This window comes from Lissotriton helveticus, chromosome 5_1 (assembly GCF_964261635.1).
Source record: "Lissotriton helveticus chromosome 5_1, aLisHel1.1, whole genome shotgun sequence".
Lineage (NCBI taxonomy): Eukaryota > Metazoa > Chordata > Amphibia > Caudata > Salamandridae > Lissotriton > Lissotriton helveticus.
Window position 1 is genome coordinate 10,444,689 of NC_136065.1, and position 20,190 is coordinate 10,464,878.

The 20,190-nt window shown below is 46.2% G+C and overlaps 1 protein-coding gene across 3 annotated transcripts in view; it reads right to left on the bottom strand.

Moving 5' to 3' along the window:
* Positions 1-20,190, bottom strand: part of LOC144754057 (saoe class I histocompatibility antigen, A alpha chain-like) — a 1,371,606-nt gene that overhangs the window by 1,267,601 nt on the left and 83,815 nt on the right. For all 3 annotated transcript variants that reach the window (XR_013594642.1, XM_078641570.1, XM_078641571.1), the window contains exons 2-3: positions 8,782-9,051; positions 7,447-7,719 (exon numbers count right to left, since the gene is read on the bottom strand). Coding sequence is in view for 2 of the 3 variants with exons in the window: in XM_078641570.1 (XP_078497696.1) it covers positions 7,447-7,719; positions 8,782-9,051 (543 nt within the window). In the remaining variant the exon portion in view is untranslated. The remainder of the gene's footprint in view (positions 1-7,446; positions 7,720-8,781; positions 9,052-20,190) is intronic.

Below are 20,190 nucleotides of genomic sequence, written 5' to 3' on the forward strand. Positions count from 1 at the left end.
GTTAACGACTCTGTCATCCAGGATATATTCATTGGACAATATTGTACCCTCTGATTAGACATCATGCTCTGTATGGATTAAGGTCTCAGACATCCTATGTTGTTGTTCTAGGCGACTGTCAAGAGTTGTTGGCCAATATGTTTTCTTTTTAACTTTCTAAAGAATTTTGGACGTATTGCAGTAAATACCCCCGAAGAAAAGACAGTGGATAGGGGAGTGTAACAGAGATCATGAACATGTGACTGGTCTGTTACAAGATATACTGACATTATTTACGCCCAAAGGACAGGGTTTATTGATTGTTGATGGTTTTTGAGTGGAGGGCAACCCTGTTCTTTCTTGTCCCTCTGAGCTCCTTTTTGTGATGGCATGCTGCAACATGGTCAGTCTGAATTACGTTCTATCATGCTATTAGGCTAGATGCTACAAAACCTGCGTGCAGGCTATGTGCTTTGGCGTTTAATCACTATATTGTCACTGTTTTCAGAATACAATCTCACTGATAAACAGATCACACTGGCACAAAGGAGAGCAGAGTATACAGTCCTGAGCATTGAGAAACTGGAGAAATTACCATTCACAGTGGCAGAAAAAACAGGTACTGAGTGTCTCATATATGGTAAAATTACTCTGCATGTTACAACTTTCCATTTTCAGTATTGTCTAAAACATATACCAGCAGGCAGATATGAAAGGTTGGGTAAAGAATACATCAAGACATCCTGGGATTTACCTTACACACACAGATGTTGGAGTGGGGGACGTGAAGTGTTTCTAAGCGGTACTAATTGTGAAAACGCACTAAGCGGTTCTCTCCTATGTCAGGGTATTAACTTACATGGGCCTGCAGCAGTTCCACTGCAAACTTATCCTGCCACCTGTAAGGTTCACCAGCCGCGGTGATTAATCCAACTTTTGGACAACTTTCGAATGGAAGTTACATTATGTTGAATGATCACAGCTGCTGTGGCATGTTGCCAGGTATCTCATATCTAGTAACGGTTACATCCAGGGTCACTTGATGTATGCAAGTCTTGTTCCCCCAAATAGAGACAACCAGGGAGTTGTCTCTATGGCCTTCACTGAACATCTCTTCTATATGAATTGATACTCTAAGCTGAATGAAAGCCATTCTTTTGCAGCAACAAACCGTGCCTCTGACCTCGGCCAAAGAAACCTATGATCTAAAAATCGCAAGGACTTCAGCTGAGATACATGCCCTTTTGAATACAAACTGCCCTATACATTTCTCAGAAACGCTGGGACGTATCTTATACATGTCTGATACGAGCGGTATTGTACATGTATTTAAGAATGTGTGTTCAGGACTGTTAGCACCTTTTCAAGCAGTCCTCGGAATAGTTCACAACTTCGTGCACTCTGTGTTTGGCGGACTGCCGGTACTTTTAGCACTCGTTGCAGGGATCCTGGTTTCATTCCTATAGCTCCGATATGGCAAGCCAAATCACCAGCGTCACTCCAAGCACCTTAGAGAAAGCTCTACTGGAGATGAAGTGTTGTGAGCGCATCGTCCAAATTTTGGGTTTACCTTGTCCACGAGAATTACATACCACATGGTTTCTGTCATTCAGACCAATCTGGCAAGATCGCATCTTACCTGTTCTACGCTTCCTGCTGTGCGGTCAAGAATGCGTGCTAGACATCTGTCTAACACGCCCATCAGTCATGCCACTGGATATCGATACTCTGCTTGACCCAGTTACGGCCCATGCTGTGTGTTGTCCCCAGCAGCTACCAATCCTGATGACGGCATTCGTTGAGAACTCACAGACGCAAATTGCCACTGCTGATGTACGAGAGGAAACAACAGGCACGCAGGTAACATCAGATACAAACATTGCTGATGTTCCCGATGCTGAAGGCGATGGTGCACATCTATGTGCGGTTAATCTTCTAAACGAGGTATTCCAACTTTCACCTACTACGGTCGACGACTTTTTGTCTACGGAAATAGAAGATTTCATGTTTTCTTCAAGCCCACACACTGACTTTTAATTTAGCACACAGTGTACAGAGAAACTCTGAATTTGGCCTTCATTTTTCAAAACAGAGACTAACTTTGGAACTCTTTTCCTATGATGAATTTTTCTAAATTTGAATTTGTCTTTTGTTTTATGGCACAGTAATCTGCTTACAGTAGAACTATTCATAGAGAACAGAATTCTTTGAAAAACTTCCAGAGACAATATGTCACCTTGTCAACAACCAATTGATTTATGTAACTTGACATAAAATGGTTTCAGACTTTTTCTTCTGTTTTTACGAGCCATTTCATCATGTGTATATATATTTATGATTCATTCATTTAGCATTTACAGTGAATATATGCTTAGAATGAAACATTGCTTTAATATGTACAGCACCATTGCATTTTATGCATCGCATCAGTTTTAAATGCATTTTTAGAAATATGTTTTAGCCATGTTTTTAGCATTTCCTGTATAACTATATTTTAGATATGTTTAGCATGTTTAGCATTTAGTAATGTCATTCATACGAAACTGGAGTGGGTGTCAATTTAGATACCCGTATAGAGGTTTCCCGATTTATGCCCTTATATAGGCACAATTCTCATTGCCCTTATTTAGACATAGAAATCCAACCCTTATTTAGGCATTACCCATGCTAACCAAATACAGGCATGGTCACCTACATCCGTCCATCCATGTCACAAGGAGTTCTTGTAAAACCAGACTCTTAAGCCTTTAGGTCTTCCCCTGCTTGGAATATTGATTTCTCCAAGAGCCCATTTATTATGCATGAACATCTATTCCTTAGGGGTTAATTGATGACCTTCCTCTGCCCGACTTTTACGTCAATACTGGCATTTCTAAACACCTTTAAGGTATAAATATACCTTCACTTACCATGGCAAACCACGGCTCGGCTACACAGCTCGATACGGCTCACCACAGCAAGTTTGGAAGGAATTTGAGTCCCTGCTTGACGCACTGACCAGACGCTGTCATCCTCATTACAGAGAATCCAGCTCCAGTGTTTCTGACTTCCTTCGCGAGGTGTTAGAGATCGAGACCCGGAAAGAGATTCCAACCTCTCTCATTCTAACGTATGGAGCAGACTAGAACCTAGAGGGACTTCTGGCAAATACTATAGCTAAACTAAACTATAGCTAAACAGCACCTACTTCTTACCTCGTACTACATTTAGGTTAGGTACACTGGGGTAGAACTATTTAAAAGCACCAGACGAGTATACACATTTTTAGCTTGTGTTATTTATGTATGTATTTTTATGAATATATGTCATAGCTACAAACCATGCTATTGCAGTATTATTTTATCTTACTGCCAACGCTGTACGTATTATACTTCGCATTCTGTCTTATGATTGTAACAGGTCATATCCCTTGCACGAGAAATAAGACTGTTCAATAAACTCTTATAATTAAAACACCCGTCTACCTGTGTAACTCTGTAGAAACGGAGCATGCATGATTGACTGAGTGAAACTGTTATCTATTGTTTCCACAATTCTGAGAGAACTGTTCCGATTCTAAAGGGAAACAAAGTTTTTATGTTAATGCAGTTGTCAGAGACTAATCCCTTTTTGTTTATTCAAGAAGTTTCTAGTGACCTCTGAGCTAGCTGTCACACACAAGTAATTAAGTTTAATATACTCGATAGAGGCATACTGACCTCAGTCCTATGTCAAATCTATAGTTTATATTATTCCAAAGCGCAGAGCCTATCTATAAGGGGTATAGAAACAACACTACAGCACCAGACAGTCCGAAGACGGTACCAAGACAAGGAGACAGGCTCTAGCCCCAGGCCTTTCCAAGAGTAAACCGAATTCAATAGGTGTCCTGACAGAGCATTCTTAATACTCTGTGTCTCGAGTTAAAAGAAGCCAAGAATGATCCTCAGACCATATTCAAGATTTGTTCAAGATGGCGCCATCATTACCAAGAGACAAAATAAACTCACCTGGTGCACACAGGTTGAGCCAAGAGTATTCTCCACTGCCGACTCTTTGGACCAAACGGTCAGATCCACGGGTTTCGCCTTCTCAGTACCCCAGCCGAGATGAACACTAGACGAGGAGCCGTCCCTTCAGACAGGCGGGGCAGCCACTGAGAACCAAGCTCGGTCGTGTGGGGATCCCCGATCTGCCCATCCAACCGGACACAACCTCGACCTCCTCAACCCGACAACGGGCGAGATGGGTCACCCGGTGGAGTCCCTGTTCAGGCGCCAACTGAAGGAAGTGACTCAAAATGGGCCACCCAGGTCACTCGCAACCACCTCTTGGCCTTCCAAGAAATAAAGTCAGGATAACAGCAGACAATACAACCTTAACACCTTTATTAGTAAAATACACTGCTGTGGAGCCCGATTTGACCAGCCTCATGGGATAGCTGTCGAGGGACTGGCCCCCGAACACTTGGCAACACAAAATAAACCTTCCAAAACCTCTCAAAGCCTCGCCCCTGAAGGAAAAATACAGCTTGGGTAGAATACTAAACAAAGAAGTCTCTGAGAGATGAGCTACCACCTGCAGAATGAGTACACGTTATCAGGCTCCAAAGGCCATCTTACTCGGTCTCAGCTTTCTCTAGTGTGGGAGTATAACTGTGCCCAGGGATAGGTATGCAAAACTGAATAAACTATTCTTTTCGTGCATCTGGGTTCCAACCTTGAAGGAGATATGGAAGCTTTCCGAACACCAGCTTCTGCTGAGACAAGCAGAGATCGGGGGCACAGAGGCCGGGCTTTGCTTACAGCGTAACATGGTGGCTACAGATAGGAAAATGGCGTCTCGGATGCTAACTTTAGCCTGCACAATGTAAGACAAAGGCTGGTCACACACATTTGCAATAGTGATCAATATAAAATAGCTACATGAAAGCTAACATAACACAGTATACATCATGGGAAACGGGGCACCAGCACATTCGATTCTAATACACTCACGCTCCCTGCGGGAGCTAAAGTCTCAGAAATTGCCCCGATCCGGGCCAAGGCACAAATGCATTAGTACGCGCACAATAGTATGAACAAAAACATGCAAAGACTGCAGAACAAACACATTTATGCACGTACATCTGCAGCTCGTTCCGACAAGCACACGTGCCCATGGGAACAGCTAACTGTACATATAAACAGCAATATGTAATAAAATTAAAAAGTGCACTTATCTCTGCCGTGAGCAGCAAAGAAAGAGGCTCATGGGCAGGAGATAGTGACTCTTATAGGGTCTGATGAGACGCGATTGGTTGGAAAAGCATCATGGGAAATGTAGTTTTATTTGTGCATTAAAACGTTTTCATTGGCTGCTGTGAATTCAACAGTAAAGAAAGAGAAGCAATAATCTGAAGCCTTCGGTGCTGTAATAGAATCGTGGCACACATGCACTCAGATTGGGGTGGGGTCGATTGGATCGAGTGGAGTAGACTGGGGCAGAGTGGAGTGGGGAAGATTGAGGTAGACTTCGATAGCCTGGGGTAGAATGGAGTGGAGTAGATTAGAGTAAGGTAGATTGGGGTAGGGTAGAGAGAAGTGGGGTAGATTGGGGTGGGGTGGAGTAGAGTGGATTTCGATAGCCTGGGGTAGATTGGAGTGGGGTCGAGTTGGGTAGAATGGAATGGGGTAGTGTGCAGTGGAGACAGGTAGCTGCTTCAAGAGTCGTGGCACACATGCACTCACATGGAGGAGCCAAAGTGAAGCAACCCGATGGTGTTGGTAAAAGAAGTGCGGAGCATAAAATAAAGTCAAAGGTAGAAAAAACACTAGATAGAAAAAGTTATTAAAAAAAGTAAAAAGGTTCTCTGAATTTTACAGCGGACAGATACAAATTAAGTGGAATCAGTTGGTGGCGGGCGGTACTAAGCTGCAAGCACCTTCACTGTATAGATTATGCATGAGAGACATAAAAACACTTTCCCCAGTGCCGCCGCCCATCCGCTCCCACCCCAACTGGCCACACCCCTCCCCCTGTGAGCCACCCCCCCATTGTGAGACGAAGGAGTAGAGAGCAAGGAAAGTGTGGGAACATTTGAGGGGATATGGGGGTCAGAACACGGACCTCATACAGGGTACAAAGCCCTCCACTGTGTGTAACTTTTTACGGATTGGTGTCACTACATCGCGGTTTTTTACAACGCATTCCGTTACATCGGAATTTTTACAACGCAGGATCCATTACATCGGATGCCATTACAACGCATGCCATTACATCGTAAGTATAGGTAAGTATAAAAAATGTAATTAAGTTAATTTAATTAATTTAATTTAATTAATTGAATTAAAATACATTTTAAAATAGTAATTAATTTTATTTAATAAATTTAAATCTATTTATTTAAATTAATTTTAATAAAAATTGTAATTAATTTTATTTAATTAATATAATGAAATTAATTTAATTTAAACATTTGTTTAATTGTAATTAAATTAAATTAATTAAAATAATTTATTTTATTTAATTATTTTAATTAAGAAATGTAATTAATATAATATAATTAATTTAATATAACCTAAAAACACCCCTGTACCCCAAAACCCAAACCCTGCCCTGAAACCTAAAAACACCCCTGTACCCCAAAACCCAAACCCTGCCCTGAAACCTAAAACACCCCTGTACCCCAAAACCCAAATCCTGCCCTGAAACCTAAAAACACCCCTGTACCCCAAAACCCAAACCCTGCCCTGAAACCTAAAAACACCCCTGTATCCCAAAACCCAAACCCTGCCCTGAAACCTAAAAACACCCCTGTACCCCAAAACCCAAACCCTACCCTGAAACCTAAAAACACCCCTGTACCCCAAAACCCAAACCCTACCCTGAAACCTAAAAACACCCCTGTACCCCAAAACCCAAACCCTACCCTGAAACCTAAAAACACCCCTGTACCCCAAAACCCAAACCCTACCCTGAAACCTAAAAACACCCCTGTACACCTGTACTTATTTTAAAAATTACTTTAATTAATATAATAAATAATACATTAATAATATTAAAAAACATAAATAAATATATTTAATTATAATTAATATTAATAAAATTAAAAAAATTAAATACTTACCTATACTTACGATGTAATGCCATGCGTTGTAATAGCATCTGCTATGTAATGCCATGCGTTGTAATGGCATCCGATGTAATGGATCCTGCGTTGTAAAAGTTCCGTTGTAAAAGACTCCCGTTGTAAAAGTTGCGATGTAACGGTGCATCACCACTTTTTACCTCCCACACACGTCAGCGCTCCCCAGCAGCACTTTGCCATGTGTAACACTGCTCCCGGACACCCCTTTTATCATCCCTGGGGGATAATAGAAATACCGGAGACTGCGAAATGGGGGGGTGGGGGTGATGGGCACAGACCGGATCACATAGGTACCCCCTGAGGGTAACACTGTTTCCCAGTAAGGGGTAGTAAGTGCTACATAAACAACCATAACCCACCTGTCCGCAGCCTCTCTGCCCCGTTCTTCAGGTGTTTCTTCAGGTACTCGATGCACGTCCCCTCCAGGTACTCCTTCCCTTGCTGGATGAAGATCCTGTCTGAGTTCCACTGGTCCTGTGTGATCCTGGCCGCATCCATGACCGCTGTGTAGGTCAGTCTGTCCTTGTCGAAGCTGAGGAAGTCGTGTCCATCGAAGGCGTGTTGACGGAATCCCCCGATGGAGCCATCCGCCCGGAGTTCACAGCCGTACATGTACTGGATAATGTGGAAACCTGAGGGGGGGAGAGGAGAGTGAGGGGCTGAGGAGAGGTCTGACACCTGCAGGCAGAGGCTGAGGAGAGACATATGTACTGAATAATGTGGAGACCTGGGGGGAAGGGAGAGGAGAGGGAGGGTATGAGGGAGGGGTAGAGAAATATATGTAACAATTGCCAGCACTCGTTCCTCCCCGCTCTTCAATGCGACTGTGGGGCACCTAAAGTGCTCGCTACGTCACTGTAGTGAGGAGACACAATAACCGCCCGCATGGGCCGTGTCACCCGGAGCTCACACCCAGAATTCTAGTGGATACGTGTGGGACCTGAGGGAGGGGAGAAATAGTGAGGGGCTGATGGAGGGACATAGGGAGGAGGGTAAGACCTGCAGGAGATGAGAGGAGAGACAGTGTGGGGGGGAGCAGCAAAGAGCAAGACCAGAGGTAAAATGAGAGCCTGGCGGAGGGGGACAGAGCGAGGGATCGAGAGGGTGGGCGCAAGAACATCACCACCTCCAGCATGTGGAGACCGGGGAGGGGGAGGTAGAGTGCGGAGCTGAGGGGGTGGGGGGGCAGGCACCTTCAAGAACAGAGTGACATTTTACAAAATCCCAGCCCTCATAAAGCCACCCATGATGAGGGAGAAGACTGTGCGGGGGCAGTGACAAAGATCTGAGGCTGGACAGCACAGAGTGTGACTGAGGGAGAGTGAGGCCCCTGGTTTTGGGGGGTGGTGTTACCCCACAGCCACAGGCACAATCACCTATCACAGCATATGCGCTTCAAAATATTTCGTCAGAGACCCCCTTCTGGAGGCACTTGCACCCCAAAACACTGACCTGTTGCACCTCACTTGTCCTGGGTCTCCCCCCCCAGGATAAATTTGACCAACAGCCATACGTGAGCCCCCCTCCCTGCCATTCCTCTAAACCCCCTCTCAACACCCAGATGCCCTTCACCCCCTGTCTGGATAAGGCTGCCTCCTCCAGTGTCACTCACTTCCGGTCTGGTTGTCCCGACTCCCCTGGAATCACTCTCCCCATTCTGGTTGCACCCCCCCCCCCTCCGTGGTGTCACTCACCCTCCGTCTGGTTGACTCGCTCCATCACGGTCCTCACATCGGCCTTGGACACCTGCTCCCAACCTCGGCTGATCTCCGTGTTCCTCTCCCAGTACAGGGGGTCCTCGGCGGTGATCCTCTCCATCCAGGGGGCCCGGGGCTCCTCTCTGCGGCTCTCACTGGTGTAACCAGAGATAGGGATGTCATCCACATACCCCACATAGGAGTACAAGGGGACCCCAGGGAGGGGCCCAGAGAGGGAGGACTCGAAGTACCGGAGGGAGTGCAAGCCTGGGGGAGAGAGAGACAGAGGGTCAGAGAAGAGAGTGCACACCCCTCCCCCACAGACAATACCTCTACTCCGCCCCCACACACAATTCAGGCACCCCCCAGTGGTCCACCCCCTCTACAGTGCACGTGAGTCTTACAAATAAACTGGGGGTGCCCCAGGAAGGGCCCACAGAGGGAAGGAGAAGTACCTAAGGAAGTGCAAGCCTGGGGGGGAGGGAGGGTCAGAGGACAGCACACACCTCTCCCCCACAGACAATACCTTCCCCCTGCACCCCCACAAACACTGCCCCCTAGTGCTCCACCCCACTCTACAGTGCATGTGATTCTTACAAATAAACGGGTTGACCCCAGGGAGGGGCCCAAGGGGGAGAAGAGGTAACTGAGGGAGAGGGAGCCTGGGGTGGCAACAGAGCACCAGGGAAGGACCTTGGGGGGTATCAGCGGCGCAGCAATGATACATAACCCGTGCCCCCACCGAGTAAGACATCCCCCCACTCTGTCACTCATGTTCCTGATCTGAGAAATAGCGAGTCTCTGCTGGGAAGGGGGGGAGGACATAACCTCTCACGGAGCTGCATTGATTGTGCCCTATCCGCCCCCAACAGCTACCACGCCCCCAGCGGCTACTCCTCCCTTTCACCGTCTTATACACAGTGCGGGGGGCAGGGAGGGTGGGGTGTTAGTTCTGGAGGTTTCCACATTCTGAGATGGTGATGACACTGCAGGTCGATATTTACATAACCACGCCCATTCCACGATATATCAACGCCCCTTCAATGCTGATGGTGGGGCCATGGATGTATGTAACAACACCCTCACATCTCTTCGAGCAGTGGAAGTGTAAGAAACCCCAAGAGAGCCTCCTAGGTAAGACATGGCTTGACAGTCCGGGCTGGACTGTTCCCATGAGGCACAGGGTCAAGACTGATTTGCATACAGTTGTGTCTGAACTGGGGTGGCGAAGTGAGCTAAAGAATGATGATGGATGTAACCCAGATCGGTGACTGGGGGTGAGTGTCTGAAAAGTTTCAGCGCTCCGTTCATCATATCCTTGTGTTAGCCTCCTATGTACACCACTCTGTTATCGACCCTGCAAGGATTAAAGGGTGTGTGGCCCTGCAATGCCTTAAACCCAATGACTGCAGGTGAAACAGCTGAACGCACATAGCTGACTGAGATCGGTAAATAATATTTAGGACCCTACAACTAGGGGGCAAGGAGTGACAGGGATAGAGAGTGGAGTCACGACGGGTGGACGTATAAAAACCAGACTTTGACAACAAATGATGCCTTTATTTTTTATTAACTTGGCCACAAGGACAAATGTGTCTGGGTTAGGTGCCTGACACAAAGAGGCTGCGTTTTAAAATATCTCCTGGGTTTCAGGCATTTGCTGCAGAGATCTGTGTGCAAAGCAACTTTTAGGGGATAATAATACTGGCAGGAAAAGTATGGTGGTTAATGCCCTTGGTGCAGAGATCTGTGTCTGACCAGCAACTTTTAGGGCTAATAATACTGACAAGCTAACTCTGGAGGTTAATGCACTTACTGCAAAGATCTGTGGGCGCCCAGAAACATTTGGATAATAGTACTGGCAAGATAACTCTGGTGGTAAATGATACTGTCAAGATATCATTGGAGGTTAATGCACTTGCTGCAGAGCTGTGGTGTGACCAGTACATTTTAGGAGATATTAGTAATGGTAAGATAACTCCGGTCGTTAATGCACTTGCTGCAGAGATGCGAATGCCCACCTAGCAACTTTTAGAAGATAATAATACTGGAAAGAAAACTCTGGAGGTTAATGCACATGCTGCAAAGATGTGTGAACTGCAACTTTTAAGGGGTAATAAATACTGGCAAGATAACTCTGGCAGTTAATGCTCTTGTTGCAGAGATCTGTACTCAGCAAATTTTGGGCATAATAGTACTGGCAAGCAGTGGTGGCTGGTGGAATTTGAAACTGGTGGGGTGTAAGCAGAACGAATCAACGTATGCATGCGAGCGCAGTGAGCGACCCCAACGGCATTAAGAGGGGTTCGGGGGGGTTCTCCCCATGAAGATTTTTTTTTAATTGCCATCTTTTTGGTGTGATTTTTAGTACTATTTCTGTGATAAATGGACTAAAAATTCAGTTATTCTAAGCATTCATAAAAGAAAACTCATACATTATTTCAGAGAATTTCTGGGTTGGCAAGCAAGTCTGACTTCTGAAGGGGGCTAGGGTACTAAGCAAGACTGCTTTGGCTCCACCCTCTCCAATAGAAAACACTAGTTAGCGATGTGAACAAGTTCAATGGACAAACCTGGGTCTAAGGTGTTTACACTGCACTACCATTACAACGCAGTTATCACAACGCAAGTCGTTACAACGACTTGCGCTAGTGGCGCTGGACTTAGGAATGGTATGATTTACTATTCAAACTCCAGCCCACGTAACAGTAAGGAAGGTGTTGGAATAATAAATCATACCATTCCTTATTATATAGCGCCATCCAGCGCAAGTCGTTGTAACGACTTGCGTTGTGATGACCGCGTCATAATAGTAGCGCGGTGTAAAGACGGCGTTGTAATGGTCGTCTCCCCTCTCCAGAGAAAGAAATGTAAAAAAGATTGACAAATGGTGCATTTTAAAGCAAATGAATGCAGTGATACAGCAAGGCTTATTAAGCAAGGGAACGTATAGTCTTGAAATATTAAACGCATCAAAAGTTGCCCCATATCTTACTGCCTTAAAAAGTTACTGTAGTGTGAAACTTGTATGATTGGATTTCAGTATTATGCAAATGAAACTATGAATATGTTGCACATAAGCAATCTGAGGACTTGGCCGTTATAAACAAACAGATCGCCATAGTGCAAAACCTGCCCTTGAGAGCAGGTGGGCCCCTGCAAAGAATGATTAACAATTAGTTATGGCCAGTGTCCAGGGAATTGAGTTCATTATTGTTGTTGAGTCATAAATGTGGAGTAGTCCTGCTGGAGTGTGAAGACTGAGTGAAAGTAAACATGCACAACGAAACCCAGCCCTGAAAAATAAAAATCTGGTCTTGAATATTAGATGGTAACATTTACATTTGGAACAATTACGTTTGAGTTCTTTATGATTATAATTGCCATTTAACAATGTATTTATTTATTTTATTTTTGACATTTGTACAGCGCTCTGTTACCCGTAGGTGTCCTGGCGCTAAGTGTTGCTCCTGAAATAGAGGCCGGTAAGGGAATCAGATGGTAAACAGCCATGTCTTTAAAGCTCTTCTAAAGGCCATGAGATCCGTCATTTTTCTGAGGGCATAAGGCAAGGTGTTCCAAGCTTTGGCTACGCCCAGCACACAGCTTCGGCCTCCCCAGCGGGCTCTCTTGATACGAGGCACCGCGATCAGCCCCATGTCAGCTGATCTGAGGTTTCTAGTCGGTCGGTACCAATAGAAGTACCGCCGAAAGAATGAGGGTCCCTTGCCTTGTAAGGACTTAAATACTAGGCATAGTGCTTTAAAGAGAATTCTCTTTCGCATTGGAAGCCAGTGCAACTTCGCCAGCTCCTGAGACACGGGGGCACATTTCGGGATCCCCAGAATGAGCCTAGCCGCCGCATTTTGTAATACCTGTAGTTTATTAAGTACCCCCTGTTGGGCCCCAAGGAAAATACTGTTACAGTAATCCAACTTTGCCATGACCAACGTTGTGACCACTGTTTTCCTATCGTTGCCCGGGATAAATGGAAGGATCTTACGAATGGATTTGAGAAGGTAGGCCACCGAGGAGGAGAGTGCATTGACCTGGGGACGAAAAGTCAGTTGATCATCAATCAGCACCCCCAGGTTTTTCACCTTCGCAACTGGGGTGGGGGCCTTGCCCATCTCGTCTCGCCACCAGCTTGGGCTCCAGAAGTTAGTGTTTGAACCAAACACTATAACTTCGGTTTTTGCCGAGTTTAATTTGAGGCAATTGACTGCCATCCAGTTTCCCACCGCCAGCATACAGTCCTGGAGATTCCTAGCTACCCCTTCTTCCATCCCTGGTAATACTGACACCACAATCTGGGTGTCGTCGGCATATGATGTGAGATCAAAACCATATGCCCGAATTACAGGGGCCAATGAGCTAACATAAACGTTAAATAACGTAGGGCTCAAAGACGAGCCCTGAGGAACTCCACAGGCCACGATGAAGGGTTTTGACTCATATTTTCCTAAGGCCACAGTCTGAACTCTGCCATACAGGAAGGCTTTGAGTATGTCAAGCGCTTTCCCTCGAACTCCGCAGGGCTTCAAACGGTCAAGTAAAATCCCGTGGTGGACCGTATGGAAAGCCGCGGAGAGGTCCAGCAGCACCAGGGCAGCCCTTCCTCCCGCGTCGGTCCCCGCTCTAATCTCCTCCGTTGTTTTAATGAGGGCGGACTCCGTGGTATGGTGAGGCCTAAAACCATGTTGGGAGGGGTCCAGAGATTGGGTGGCAGTCAGAAAGGAGCTTAGTTGAGTATTCAGCGCCTTTTCTATTAGTTTAGCTGGGAAACCTTGCTATTGGCGGTAGTTATTTGGGTCCCTAATATCCAGGTTGGGTTTTTTAAGAAGGGGCAAAATTGATGCCTGTTTCCAGCATGCTGGGAAACCTCCTGTCACCAGCATTTTGTTAAAAACGGTCACCAGCGATGAAACTATCGGATCTGGGGCCATTTTTATTACAGCCACCGGACAGGGGTCTGACGGGGCACATGATTTTGCTGCTAACAGTAGCCGCCCAATTTCATCCTCATTTACTGGCGAAAAACTATCCAGAAATTGTCCTAAGGATGACTGCATAACGTCTTCTGATGAGACCGTCTGGCTATTTAACCTCTCCTGACTAGAGAAGGCTCTAAAAATCGTCTCCACCTTGCCTAAAAAGAATCTGACAAGATCCTCGCATAATTCTGAGCTCGCAGGAATGGCCGCGGGAACCGGGTCCGCCAAAGCTGCCACCATCGTAAACAGTTCCTTCGCCGAGTTCTTAGCCAAATTTATGCGGTTGGTATAGTACTCTTGTTTAGCCTTCCTCACCGTTTTTTTATATGCTAAGAGACTTTGTTTAAGCCACATTCTGTCACTTTCCCTGTATTCCTTCCGCCAAACCCTTTCCAGATTTTTACATTCCAGCTTGTGGTTTCTTAATTCCTCCGAAAACCACGGCGCTGAGGGCTGGGCTCTGGCCAGGAGACGTAATTTGGGTAGGGCTAAGATGTTACAGGCTCTCTCGATCCAACTAGTATGGGCGAGCGCCGCCGCCTCCACCTCTAATGGAGGGGGCTCCTTTGAGAAGAGCAAGTATTCTTCCAGTGCGCTACCCTCTATTTTGTTCCAGGCCCTGCATACCTTGGCTACTTTAGGCGGGCACCCCCCACCTTGGAATTTAGGTGCTGAGATGACAAATAGCAGCGCCCTGTGATCAGTCGAGGTCAGCAGTAAAGATTTAGTAAAGCCCAGAGTAGGGTGATTCAAAAAGATCCCGTTCAGGGTATGACCGGCCTTATGCGTGGGACCACTAACCAGTTGTTTAAGCTCAGCGCCATCCATCAAGTCGATAAATGCGTTAGTGTCCACATCCGTGGGGTTCTCTAAATGGAAATTAAAATCTCCCAGGACCGTAAAGTCCTTGGAGCAGAGTCCCTCGTCAAGAATACTTCCCACAGAGCTCAGGAAGATATTTTTGGAACCAGGGGGTCTATAAACTAAACAGCCATTAAAAGAATGGTGATTGCCTAAGGTAAACTTAAAAGCTACCGCTTCACAGCCGTCGACCATCAATGGGTGAAAGAGGGCGTTAAGGGAGTTATGATAGATAACTGCCAAACCTCCACCTTTCCTCAATGGCCGGTCTCTCGTGAAACTAAGGTAGCCAGGGGGAGTGGCATTAACTAAGTCCGGGCCCGACGTGGCATCCGTCCATGATTCTGTAATAAAAGCGATTTTGATATTTTCTTCCTGTATTAACAGTGCGCACTCCAAGCTGTGCTTTACCAGCGATCTAGCATTCAACAGGAGGCACTCAACATTACATCCTGTTGCTCGATAATTTCCACGATGTACTCTGGATAGTAACTTAATCGGGGACATTAATACGGCTGGAATCGTTATCATACAGCCTGAGCATGCACATGAACTAGATGACTGGTCATTATTCAGATTTAGGACTGTGCACATGGGTTTTCTCCCTGGTCCCATCAGGTCTCGTAACGTTTCTGCGCTATATGTCACCCTATTTGAATCTCCCCTAGTGTAACCAGCAGGGTGCGTGGCCCTAGGCCCGGGCCATGCTCGGACGGGCGCAGACGGGCTTGCCTTTGGCGCGCCTTCACCGCGCCTGCTGCGCGGTCGCGTCATCGCGACCTTTATGCAACCGGGGAACAGGGGAGGAGAAAGACTAGACTGCTCGGCCTTGGCCCACCACAAGATGGCGGCCGTCCAGGCAAGCGTCCAATCGCAGTTCCCCTCTCCCTGTCTCTGACCTTGTGCTTGGCAAAGGGCTCAGGAGCTCGTGAATCAGCCTGCCACTCCTGCCCGAGATTCAGTGTTATTTAAAACTGCGGGGTAAAATGCGGGGTAAGTTGATAAAAGATCCCACCGTGACTTGTGAGCAGCGCACCAGCCCGAGTAAAAACACAATAGCACACAATACAATTCAGGTTAAAATCAATGTAACCTCCCTAGCTCCCGGCTCACGCCTCAGGAGCAACAATTAAAATCCCACAACAAGAAACTCCAATTGCTTCATATGTGAATGTCACTATCTAAAATTCAGATCAGCTTTCCCTCTTTTTTATTTTCGCTCGTCATGCTTCAGCAGGAAGCAGTCACCAGATGAACACATTCCAGCTCACAATTTACGATGTCATCAGTCTTTCCATTCATTTACAGTGCCAATAGCTTAAACTCTTGTAAATGCGAGACCTAGTCACAGAAGCGGCTGCCATTGTCCTGACCTGCTTGGAAAGTGTAAACACGCATGGCGCACTGAATGTTGCAGGAAAGCATGTCATGCCTGCAGTAGGAGAAACTCAATAAAGAAAATAATCCTTAAAGACTGAATAAGATCTACCGTGTAACAACAGAAGTAAAAGGGCCAGACCTCATGGGAGGTTACAAATGAAGACTAGGCGGTACTAAGGAGGGACTAAAAGCCAATTAATGAATCAGAAGCCTGCATTTACGAAGGACAATGACACAAGCCAATGACAAATATGGGCGGAGAGTGTGCAGGTTTCAAGCCCATATTCGAATACAGCATGCTCTGCAGAGCAGCGCATGCGCTGGCCAGGCTCGACCTAAAAACGGGAGCACACTGCTAGGAAGGTGCTGCATTTCTAGTAAACAAAATTCGTATCTTGTTAGCCTAGCCAAAAGAATAAGGAGCCCTGTACAGCTGGTGCTCGAAATAACACAAATAATAATGTATAGCTCATATTACACGTTCTCCACTGTGAACTGATATAGGACAATGCTCCTCATTTTAGCAACACTGGAAAGGGCGAGTCGGTTCTGCTTTAGTTCTAACTGCGGGCTGCACGCAGATCTCTGCAGTGAGTGCATTAAACCACTGAGCTACCACTCTTCTTAAGTGCCTTAAACTCGTGATTCAATAGAAATCAGATTAGTCAGGCCTGCAGGACTGAGGGTTCGTTTGTGTTTTTGGTCATCTATTGCTACCACAGCTATAGCTTTCTGCTGGTGAAAAGTGTTAAAGCAAGTTCACAAAGACCTAACTTGGCATATGGGATACACACTTGCATGGAGCATGGAAACAGGATATGACAAATGGTCGATAGGTAACACACCTATTGGGCACAAACTTCTTGCAAAACAAATTCTGGAAGGAACAAATGCCCCCACATAGATATCTCACCATATCTCTACAGCCTTTCTCTACAGCCTTTTTTTAGTGCGGTTTCCAAATTTTGGCCGTCGGCGGGATGAGAGACCTGATGTTTGATGTGGGTCGTGGTTAGAGACGTAATCCCATATTGCTAGTGACACATATCATAGTGTACACTGTCATCTCAAGTTGAATCGAGTCACCCAGAAGACTATAAACCAAAGAAAGGTACTTTGTGCTGACTGCTGTGATTATTTAAATATTTCTTGTCCACATAACGTTCTTCAATCTGAAATGCTGGAGTCCTTTATTTTTGCAAGCTTTTCAGATTGCTGTTGAATTTCAGACTTAACGCTGCTAGACTAACGCATTCTGAGCATCTGCCCTGAGGAAGCCCAACTTGGGCGAAACGCGTTGGCTGTTTGTCTAACCATCTTGCATCAAGAATATGTCCGAGGATGAAATAAAGTGAATTGTGCATATCATTGAAGGACCATTATTCATTTTGTGAAAAAAACTGTAAAAACATTCGTTTTTGTTGCCTCTCTATTCTCCTATTGCATATCTCTACAGTCACAGTGTGTTAAGGCAGGCCTACCCACTGTCAAGGTTTTTAATTGTTGTTCTTGTGAGTGTTACCTTTGTGATCTGAAAAGCAAATTCCCACCCACCATCCAGAGCCCGTTATACTACCATTCACTTTTTTCCATTGTAGTTAAGCAAACATTCAGTTACATTGCACCATGCTTGGAACTAGGAGGCTGCACTCAGTACTAAAATGTATGCTTCTTTGCCGCAATGTAATCTGAAATGTCATCTAAAACACCCGGATTTCTGCTGAGGAGACATGGTCCTCTACTCATATCAAACAGCGAGTCAAGACGGTGAGCCAAGAATGTACCAACTCATTTCAGTTTATGCTTACTGAGAAAAATGAAAGACAGCACTTGGCAATGTCCTTCCACATAAAAGGCGTGCTTGTGTGTGTTGAAATATGGAAACCGACAGGAACGTTTAGGCCCAGGTATTTTGTCTCTGTTTTGGGTACAGACAATGAGGGTCAAGAGTGTCTGCTACGTTTCCACAGATCCAAACCAGTTGCACTGCTAGACTGGGAAACAAGGGAGCACTGGGGAGTTAGGGGTATGAGAGTTCACAGGATTGCCTCGGGATGCTATTCTGGGGTATGACAGCCTTTTTCCTTGGCGCAAACCTACACAACCGCACCTGGCTGGCGGGAGAGAATGTGGTCCGTCGGTTTAAACGCCCGACGCTTGTGCTGGAAACCAGGGTTCGAGCCTCGAGGTCATGTCCACATCCTGTGATTCTGGGCAAATCACTTAGGGCCAGATGTAGGTCGCCAATTACCGGTCGGTAACGGCCGATTTCGGCCGTTACCGACCGGTAATTGGTTTTCGAGATGTAGGGGCCAATATTTTACAGATTCGGTAAATTTACCGAAACGGTAAATTTACTGAATCTGTAAAATACCGAATCGGTAATTTTACCGATTCGGTAAAACCCAAATGTAGGTAGCACTGTTTACAGTGCTACAGGCCTTCAGAATTCGGTATTTTACCACCCAATCCACTTGGGTGGTAAAATACCGAATTCAGGTGTGCATGCACATCTGTGCATGCACACCTGTGCCATGTGACACACAGACATTCCCTTAGGGCATGTCTGTGTGCCACATGGCACACATGCCTGTATTTGGGGTGCTAGAGGGTGTCAAAGTGACACCCCCTGCACCCTTGCTGAAATCGGTATTTACCGAATCTGTAAATACAGATTCGGTAATGCCCATTGATTCCTATGGGCTTCAATGCCCATAGGAATCAATGGGCATTACCGAATCGGTATTTACAGAATCGGTAAATACCGAATCTTAACCATTCGGTATTTACCGATTCTGAAATACCTACATCTCCCCCCCTCTATTTTACCACTTCTTAAATACCGAATCGGTATGATTCGGTATTTAAGAAGTGGTAAAATAAAATTACCTACATCTGGCCCTTAATCTCCCCGTGCCTGAATAGGTGATGTAAATACAGTGCTCATGTAAAGCGCTCCAATACCTTCGGTCGAGTTTGCGCTATATAAAATATGCAAAAAAAACACTACAAGCACAATACAACTCCACTATCAGCCAGATAAGAGCCCTCGGATATGTGCCCGAGAACAGAGGGCAGAGAGGAGGTCCACGGGGTGCCGGAGAGAGGACATGCAGAGTGGAGAGGGGGGACACCAGTCTTCAGGGAGAGGGGACAGTCTGAGGCGAGCGAGAGGGCAGTAGGCTGGCAGTAGAGGACAGAGTGGGGGAAGAGGTGCCCAACGGTCTTCACGGGAAGAGGACAGGCTGAGGGGAGAGGAGAGTCTGCAAGGTTTGTAGGGCGCCAGGCCTGTACATATATGTTAGTGCTAGAATATGCTTTTCATGTAGTTTGTTTTCCGCACCCTGTATGAGCACCTCTTCAGGTGGTCTTAAGATGATGAGGCTGTTGTGCATACTTAGGCTTTGCTAGTCCCGGATGGCACATTAGCTCTGATATCCTCACCTTAACGTCTGGATTATGTGCCCCCTTTATGCCCTTTTATTTCTCTTCTCCACCGCTTTCCCAGTAACACTTTCCTCTCATCGCCCCCACCCTCCTCCGCCACATTTTCCCATCATGCCCACCACTCGAGTTAAGGTTGGAACTAACCGCTACAAAATCATTTATCCTCCCAGCCTGACTAAAGCTGCAACAAAACGATTGAAGCACAATACTATTGAACGTTTCCCAGATTCCCTCTTTGTTGATCAATTTCACAATAGTCGTTTTGGGAGGCCCAAAAATGATTTCATTTTCTTCACTCACGACACCTCCTCTTGGTCCACCAGCTTATACAATTCCCTTAACGTCACCTCCTCCTCCTCTATCCCTCATGGGAAACAGCTAAAAACCTCCCCCTCCACGCGTTTCAACGGTTACCTCACTATCTCACTCTATAACAACGGTACTGTCATGATCCAAGGCAATGACACCTGTCTTTCGCTCTTTGACCACCTCTTCCCCTCCCTACTCCCCTCCTCTGCGACCGGGTTTTCCCCCCGACTCTCCTTCTAGCTCCACCCATTACTCCCTCTCTCCTCCCCTGACCCCCCTACACTCCAATTGGCTGCACTCTCAAGAATCACAGGTCGGCCCTCTTCCCGCCCCCTCCCCTGTGACCTCCTCTCCTATTCCTCGCCCCTCACAATATGCCCCCTCCCACTTCACCTCAGCCCTACAGCTAGCTAAT